Here is an 8924-nt window from a genome sequence, read left to right on the forward strand (position 1 = left end):
AGGACCACTAGCATTTCTTTTTTCTTTTTTTTTTTTTCCCTTTTTGTCTTTTTTCGTGACCGGCAACGGATCGCAACCCTCGGTGGTGCGCCTGCACCTCGCACCGCCAGAGAGCGCGAACCGGTGTATATGTGGGATCCAAACCCTCGGCGGGAGCGCCGCCGCACTCCCAAGCGGCGCACTGTAGCAGTGCACCACCGGGCCGGCCCCCAGGACCACTAGCATTTCTTTTTTCTTTTTTTTTTTTTCCCTTTTTGTCTTTTTTCGTGACCGGCAACGGATCGCAACCCTCGGTGGTGCGCCTGCACCTCGCACAGCCAGTGAGCGGGAACCGGTCTGTATGTGGGATCCAAACCCTCGGCGGGAGCGCCGCCGCACTCCCAAGCGGCGCACTGTAGCAGTGCACCACCGGGCCGGCCCCCAGGACCACTAGCATTTCTTGAGCACGTACTGTGTGCCAGGCCCTGTGCTAAGCCCCTTCCTGGTGTGTCCCATTGCCTGCCTCTCAAGTGCTTTCTCAGCCCGCTGGCTGCAGCTCCTTCCCCTGACGTGACTGGGAAAGCTGGAGGCGCAATCTCCGAGCACTGACCCCCACCCAGGCGGTGCTGATCAAGACACTGGGGGCTAACGACTTTCCTAACTGCCTGGTTATCATGCCTGGCTCTGGGGCCTCTGCCAGCGCAGCTCCTTCCCCTGACGTGACTGGGAAAGCTGGAGGCGCAATCTCCGAGCACTGACCCCCACCCAGGCGGTGCTGATCAAGACGCTGGGGGCTAACGACTTTCCTAACTGCCTGGTTATCATGCCTGGCTCTGGGGCCTCTGCCAGGAGGTCAGAGGCAGAGGCAGTGAAAGTTCCAGAATCACAGACATCCTTGTCTCTTCTCTACAAACTGTGAGATCCTCATAATCCCTGCTGTGGGGAAAGAAGTGACCCTTGTCTTGCCGAGCATTTGACCTTTGATCTGCCCTCCACGGCTGAGTGCTGCCCCCACCCTGAGGTGGCCCCAGCATAGACACAGAGTACAGCCAGATGAGCGTGCGTGGTGGGGTTGGGGGCAGTTAATGAAGCCAGCAGGAGAGAGGGGCTTATGGACAAGTGTTGGGAGGAGCTTCAAGTCTCTTGTCCCCACCACTGCTCCTGCCCTCACGCCTGTCTAGCAGAGGCCTTTATCCTCTCGTGGCAAACACTTATGGGGCTGTGAGTTTTTGTTTCTTTTTTTTTTTTCTAAATGTAAAAATCAATAGAGTGGTCCCGGCACTCAGGAAACCCTATATGGAGGTTCCGGTCCCTCAGAGCTGTGGGACCATCAGCCCTGCTGGACAGATGTTGAGCAGCGAGGCCTGCTCGTGGGCCCCAGAGGTTGGCCAGCAGCTTTCCTCAGCATCCTGGGAGTGCCCAGCGGGGTGGAACACATGGGCAGCCAACACCCCGAAGGCACAGGGAAGTATTTCTGGAGCTGAAAATAGTTCTGGAAATAATGCCAAGGGGCCACAGGATGGGACACGCATTCGATCTCCCTGGCTGGGCTCTGGGTTGGGGTGGGGGAGGAGTCGGCACCCAGCTGTGCTCTGGGAGGACATGAAGAGTCTTGGGCTGAGGGGTCTCAGCTGCATTTACCCCGGTGCCTGGCAGCTGGCCTGCAACTGCAGAGGACAGAGCTGGAGGCTGGCCATCTTGGAAGGCAGCCGAAGGCCCATGTGCCCCTCTTGGCCTCTAGCCCCAGAGGGCGGATGGGGATGTGAAGTTTGTTGACGAAGCATTTTTATGAGCTATTGGGTGTGGGGTCCCACACTGCAGGGAAAGCAAAGCGGCATTGTACTCTCCCATCTGCACAAAGGGATTCTGGGCTTGGGAGGGGACCCTCATGTTCACAACCTCACCCCCAAGTCAGCCACTCCTGGGTTAGATGTTACACCAGGGCCAGCCTGGCCCCCCTTCCCTGCCCCCAAGAGAGCCTTGCTTGGGTTGTGGGAGGTGGAAAAGGAAGCTGACAGTCCAAGTATCCTCAAACTGCCCCTGCTTTTCCTTGCAGCTAAGAGACCGGTGTCACCATACAGTGGGTACAATGGGCAGCTGCTGACCAGTGTGTACCAGCCCACCGAGATGGCCCTGATGCACAAAGGCCCGGTGAGTGGGGTCCCCATGACCCAGCTGGGGGCCACGGAGCCCAGACTCAGGGCAGGAGGGAGAAGGCTGTGCGGTCAGTGCAGGGTTGGGTGAAGGTGGCAGGGAGAAGGCAGGCTTCTCCATCTGGTGCATGTAGCTGGGGAACCCTGAGCCCCAGTTCTTAACACCCTTTTCCTGGAGTTGACTTATCCACCGTCTTTGGCTACATTGCAGTGGGACCTGTCCATGTTATTGGGGTGTCACACACAGACTGGGGACTGGATGCTGTAGAGAATGCAGGACAAGCTCTCACTGAGCTGGGTGGCAGCTGCCAGCTTTATCCTAAGGAGCCTGGGGAGGACAAAGGGGAGGGTCTTAGCAGGTGCTCCCAAAAGGGACATGGGACCAAATGTAGCAGGTCTGGATAGGTATTTACTTCTCAACCACAGCTGTCCCAAGGGGCCTCCAACTCCCCTCCCCCTACTGGCAGGCAGCAAATCTCGACCTTACACCTCCCCTGGGTTCTGGAAACCAGATGCTCCATTAGCCAAGGGAGGGGAGGAACAGGAAGACTGTGGGGTAGGTTCTCCTCCATGCACGCTCCTCCCGGCTGGCAGGGCTGTGGGGAGAGGTCAGTGACCTGCCTTGGTAGGATGCTGGGAACAGGAAGTGAGGAGGTCAGCAGAGTGGCGTTCTCACCCCGCCTCTGAGCAAGGGACAGGGGGAGGCAAGTGAGGCTGAGAAACATCCAATCCCAGCTCCTTCCCTCTCCCTGAACCTGAACCTGCAGCCAGGCCTGGGAAAGAAGACGGCTGCCAGCACCTGGGCTGGGCAGACCCCCAGGGGTGTGGACGACCACTGAACACTGTCCTCAGGAGCTACCCCACCGCTGTTGCCCCTCAGTCCCTGGTGTGTTTTGAGTCCTGCTTCCCTGGGGGGATGATCTGGACTAATAGGGATATTTTATCTATTTTATCTTAAAATGTGATCCCCAGACCACCAGCGTAAGCATCACCTGAGAACTTGCTAAATATGCAGATGGAAGGGGCACGGTGGGATGGAGCCAACTGTTAGTGTCCCTTCCTGACATCATCTTGGTAGCTTAGGATCCGCCACCCTCGGGGTAACTATCCCACGCAGATCCGCAAACACTGCAAATCAGGGCTCCCTCCTCCCCACTGCAGTTGTTCCACATTTCCCAGCCCGCTGCTGAGTGGGCTCAGCTACAAGTGGGCGTGGCTTAACCAGTAGTCCAGGTGACTCTGGTGCAGACCCTGGTTTGAGAGCACCGATCTGGATGTTCCAGGGGCCTCGTGGGAGTAGGAGATCATAAACAAGTAGGAAGACAAGCTGGGTCAGATTAAATTGAAGGCTGATTTGGGGCCCTGGAGCTGCAGAGATTTGGTGGCAGCTCTTCTCCATAGGGATAAAGCAGGTGTGGCTAGCAGTTCAATTTTCCTCCAGGGTGGGGGCTGGGGCAGGTGTCTCAGGATCCTCTTCACCCCATGGCTGGCAGGACCAGCTGCAGCTCTGACCACATTCAGGCAGATAATTTGGGTTTTAAGTCTCCAAATCAGACTGGCTTGCCCAGACTCCTAGAGAAGAGATGTGTGGGCATGTCCAGGGCCTAACAGAAGAGTGTACCTGGTTAGGAAGACCAGCAGCCATGATGCTGTTGGGTGTTGTAGTGACCCGACCCCCCAAAGTTGGGGGACTCGGGGTAAATTCATGGAGGAATGGAGCCTGGGAGCTTAAACAGGCAGGTAATAGAGGCTGTGGGGTTCATCCTCCATTAGACCTAAGGTTTCCCTAAGAAACTAGAAGCAGGAGGGGACTTGAGAAGAGAATCCCCCTCTGTGCAGCCCTAGGACTACCTGAGGTAACCAGAGGCCTCATTTCCATGCCTAGAGGTAGGAGAGAAAAGGGGTTCAAGGTCAGACCTCTGTTTCCAGAGGTGGAGTCATCTGTCCCTGGCCACCACTGGGGCCTGGCCAGAGGGTGGGTAAGAGGGACTCGGAGGGGGGCTGGCAGGCACAGCCCTGCAGGAAGCAGAGTGTGTGCTCATCCGCCCTGGCAGAACCTGCTCCCGGTCCCCCTGACTGTGAGACCGCCTGTTCTTCCTTTCAGTCTGAAGGAGCTTACGACGTCATCCTCCCACGGGCCACAGCCAACAGCCAGGTGATGGGCAGTGCCAACTCCACCCTGCGGGCTGAAGACATGTACGTGGCCCAGAGCCACCAGGTGGTCTCACTGCCCAAAGACGGCAAGAACTCTCAGGTCTTTAGAAACCCCTACGTGTGGGACTGAGGCGGCAGTGGCCAGGATTTGGGGAGGGCCCTCAGGACCTTGCCGGGGTGGGGGACTCTCCAGGAATCCTGTGCCCTATGGCTTCCCCTGTCCCCTCGCTGGCTCAGGGCAGCTTGCCCTCAGAGCCTGAGGTCCTCCCTGCCTGCCAATGTCCGAGTGGGTGTCCTGGGTGCCCCCACCCACTCCTCAGTGTTTGTGGAGTCGAGGAGTTGACCCCGGCTGCATGCCAGGGTGACCTCCAGGGGTCATGCTCCAGCCAAATAGTGTTCTTCTTGGGGTGTTGGCCCGTCAGTGCCTACATTCCCTGGAGATTCCTGCAGCCTCAAGAGATTTTGCAGGCGCTTCAGGCCTGGATCTTGCTCCTCTGTGAGGAACAAGGGTGCCTAATAAACACGTTTCTGCTTTATTAACTTGCTCTGGGATCGTGGTTTCTGATCTGGGCTGTCGGCTTCCGATGAACCTCTTCTCCACCTGTGGGTGATTCCTCTTTCTCCTCCCTCCAAATCCAGCTCACATTTAAAGCTGCTGCTGCTTTTTCCTTCTGTGCAATTAAGTAGCTGACGGCCTCTACCCAGGGAAGGATTCTTGAGCAGATCCTCTGTGCTGTGCGTTGGAATGAACGTCTGGGCTCAGCTCAGGCCTGGGATGCTGTCCTCCACCTGGATTGGTCTGAAGTCAGGCAGCTAGGCAGCTTTCCTCAGGGACCCCCTGGCCATATTCAGGGACAGAACAGGGAAGGCGGACCTACAGGCAGAAGGTCTTCTCTGTAAGGGAGGATCAAGTCACTTCAGTTGCTCTTGGGGGAGTAATAGTTAAGATCCTTCAGGGAGTGAGGTGGAGAACCGTTCTGCTCCATGCTGTGAGGCCACACGGGCTATACGTGGAAAGGCATGGATCGGACAGGGCCAGCAGTTGTTTACAAAGTGGGTTTACCAAGGTGGAAAAGGTCAGGCCAGGTCCTGGTTGGTCTCATTCCTAGGTGGTAATCAAAATGTCCATTTGCTCAGTACATTACGGTAAACAAAAGCCTTTCCACATCAGCTCATTTTAATCCCCCTAAGGCTGCCTTGAGAAGTAGGCAGGACAAGTATTCTGTCCCTTTTCCAGAATCAAATTTCATTTTAGGGGGCCGGCCCGTGGCTCACTTGGGAGAGTGCGGTGCTGATAACACCAAGGCCACGGGTTCGGATCCCATATAGGGATGGCCGGTTTGCTCACTGGCTGAGCGTGGTGCTGACAACATCAAGTCAAGGGTTAAGATCCCCTTACCGGTCATCTTTAAAAAAAAAAAAAAATTCGTTTTAGGGGTAGTTATCGCAGGGGTAGTTCTCTTTTTACAGGTAAGCAGACTGACCCAGTGAGGCCACCCCGCCTCTAGGTGGCCAGATCAAGACCAGCTGGGTTTTCTCAAAACTGACGTGCAATGGGCTTTCTCCTCGGCCCTCCCGGGATGGCCAGTGGCCCCAGTGGCCTGGGCCGTGCAGAGGAGACAGCAGTGTCCTAACCCTTGGACACTGGCTCAAGATTTGCAAGGGGGCTGCCCCTCCCAGCCTTGGGAATGTTTCTCCCCAACTGGTCAGAAGCTATTTTCTGACACTGGTTGTAGGGAAAAAAAAAAATGTTTTTGTTGAAAGGGAGAGAAAGGTTACCCGAAAAAAAATAAAATTTCTCCCAGACTTCTTCTACTTTCAGATTACACCAATGTCCCTGGGAACCAAAACACTTTTCTTTTGGTAAAAGCCAGTTCTTGGGCAACCAGCAGTAGGGTCCCCTTTGACTCTTGTTCTTTCTGGTTACTTTAGGCTCAGTCCCCGCAAAATAAAACGCGATGGTAGATGCCCTCTTTCCTGGACTGCACGTCGTTCTGATGTCCTCATTCCTCTGTACTCAGTCTGGGTAGGGCCCAGCACCTTTCCCGCCCTTGTCATTGGAGCGGGGAGGGACTGGAGGCAACCGACCTGAAGCCGTGGACTGAATGGGGGACGCTGCGAAGCCCTGAGGCATGTGGCGGGGGGCTCAACCCTCTTCCCAACCTCTCCTGGTCCCCAAGTGACTGTGGCTGCAAAGAGCTGTCTGCAGACACCCAGCCTGCCTCCATCTCCCCTCCTTAACACTCCCCCTCCGCAAATCACAGCCCCTGGGTCCCCATACTGTGGTTCTCCACAGACCCTCCTCCCTACTGTGAACAGCAGGCCTCAGTTGCCCCTGTCTCGACACTGTGGACCTTCCCAGCCTGGCCATCTTTTGGTGTCCAGCAGCAGCTTGCCCCACTCTGTGCCACTCTGAGTGGATCTTCTCTATGAGCCTTTGGAGCCAAGCCATGGCAGAAGATGGCCCTTGCCCTTCTCACCAGGGCCTCCTGCCACCACCTAGACTGTGGAAAGCCATTGAGCTGGGGCAGAGCTCAGCCCGAGGCCTGGACAGACTCTGCTTCTCTTTATGGCCCATGGGTCCTGGATCTGAATCCCTTTGCACCATGACCTCAAACCTTGCCCACCCTCAATGAACTGGGTCCTACCAAGAGGCCAGTCCTGTCCTCTGCTTCCAACTGCCCCTCACCATCGGGGATGGGGACTCCCACACTGGTCACAACCAGGAAAGCTCTCCTCGTCCAGCACTACCTCATGGAGAACTCTATAAAGGAGTGGGGGAGTTGGCAGGACACAGGGGCATTTGGGGCTTGGCACCATTTACCTGCCTGCAAAACTCCTAGAACCTCTTTTCCCCTCCAAAACTGGCTTTTGGTTTCTGAATCAGTTCAGAAGATGGCTCCTGGGGCAGCTGCAGGTGTAAATGCCCCTGAATCACCTGGATCTCACAGGTTCTGGCCATGCAGCAGGGGCCTACCGTGGGTACCTGGACATCTCTGGTCAGGGCCTAGAAGCACCCCTAGGATTCTCAGGGTGGAGGGCAGAATTGCATTCTCAGGAACCAGTTGAGAGTCCTGGACCAGAAGAGTTGGGGTCTAGGCCTCTCCATGACTGAGACTGTGGGACTTGGGGAGGCCCCTTAGGTAAGTGTGATCCAGGACTGAAGATGTGCCATTCCTGGTGGACGGGCAGATGTATGTTTCTCCCTCTCCTTGAGCAGCAGACATTCTTAGGGCATCTGGATGTGCTGGCACTGTTTTCATCTCTGGAGGAGCCGCTTATGTCCTTGGCCTTAGGACATGCTCCAGAGGGTCCTGTCAGCCACCCAGAGAAGAGTGGGGCGTTGTCAGGACCTGCATGGTGCTGGCACCAACGATAGAGATGGGCACAGCTCCAGACTCGTGGGAATGAGATCTCTGCAGCATCCTCTTCCCTGGCTTTGTCCTGCCCTTGGGACCCTTTATCGAAGGGGGTCCTCTCCAAGTGTGCCCCGGAAGCTCAGTCCTCAGCCCAGCATCACTGAGTGCCAAGGTGCAGGGTGAAGACAAGAGGAGCTCCCTGGGGAGGTGCCCTGTAGTCAGTCGCACAGGTCTCCAACACCACCCTCCTGTCCCTAGCAGCCTGTGCCTTTGTCACTGGAGTTTTTTTCTAGAGATAAATTGAGTGAACAGTCCCCACAGAGTAGGACTGTATCCCCGAGTGTGACACCGCTGCACCATTCACTTCTTTATTGTGTCAGGTTGCAGGAGCCCTGGCAGTGCCAGGTGGCCAGGGGCTGCAGCCTGCAGTGAACGTGGATTGTTTTATAGCCTGATCCCTCTGGGGTCTGCTGGTGAGGCTTGGGAGGGATGAGCTTCTGAAAGAAGCCTATTTGCTGGGATTCAGGGGTATCTAGTGGCCCTGCTTATTACTCTGATCCTTGGCCACCTAGAGGAGAAGATAGATGTGTTTTTAGAAGGAGAGAGGTGCCTTCATTGAGGTGGTCAAGCTGCTTCGCAAACAAGCCTTGAATGGAAGAAAACTAGGCCAGAAGTCGCTGCAGGTTCACCATCGGGCCGACACCTTGGTGAATTTCACACCCACCACTGTCAAACCGCGGAGCTTGAAGCAAAGGAGTTTGGACTTAATAACTGTGCTCAGAATTAAATGACCTTATCCTTTGTTCTTGCTGCCACTGAATTCCTGTGTGTTCATGAATTTTTCTAGGATTTATTAAAGGTATATTTTTCCCCCAGACCCCGTCTATACCAACAAAGCACGTTTGATTCCAACTAATCTTTTTCTTGCTTGGAGATTTATTCTAAGGGGGAAAAGTGGCCTTGGAGATTTATTCTAAGGGGGAAAAGTGGCCTCTAGAAAAGATTGAGCTCTCAGCCAGCCAAGCCCAGAGACCAGTGACCACCGCCCCCCACACAAGATGCAGGGATAGGGCTGGAGAGGGGCGACCCTGCTAGTAGCTCTGCTGCTACCTGGCATTGTGGGGGGAGGTGGCCAGGACAGCCCACTGGGGGAAATACTCGGCTCACAGAAAGGCATGTGGGGTCAGGGGATGATCGAAGATTCTCCCAGGCAGGAGGACCTGCCAAGTGCCACTCCCAGCCTTCTACCTTACTCATGGGGCTCTGCTCTTGTTCAGCC

General features: G+C 55.7%; 1 protein-coding gene across 3 annotated transcripts in view; it reads left to right on the forward strand.

The window, feature by feature from the left end:
* GPRC5C (G protein-coupled receptor, class C, group 5, member C) overlaps positions 1-8522 on the forward strand; it is a 10516-nt gene extending 1994 nt beyond the window's left edge. The window contains exons 2-4 of one of the 3 annotated variants that reach the window (XM_008563943.1): positions 2036-2130; positions 4237-4328; positions 6219-8522. In XM_008563943.1, the coding sequence (XP_008562165.1) occupies positions 2036-2130; positions 4237-4328; positions 6219-6378 (347 nt within the window). In that variant the 3' untranslated portion in view covers positions 6379-8522. Of the gene's footprint in view, positions 1-2035; positions 2131-4236; positions 4827-6218 lie in introns of those variants that run through there. The other 2 variants (XM_008563942.1, XM_008563944.1) reach the window with 2 other exon arrangements.
* Positions 8523-8924: the final 402 nt, after the last annotated feature.

The sequence above is a fragment of the Galeopterus variegatus genome, unplaced genomic scaffold (genome assembly GCF_000696425.1).
Source record: "Galeopterus variegatus unplaced genomic scaffold, G_variegatus-3.0.2 Scaffold15657, whole genome shotgun sequence".
Lineage (NCBI taxonomy): Eukaryota > Metazoa > Chordata > Mammalia > Dermoptera > Cynocephalidae > Galeopterus > Galeopterus variegatus.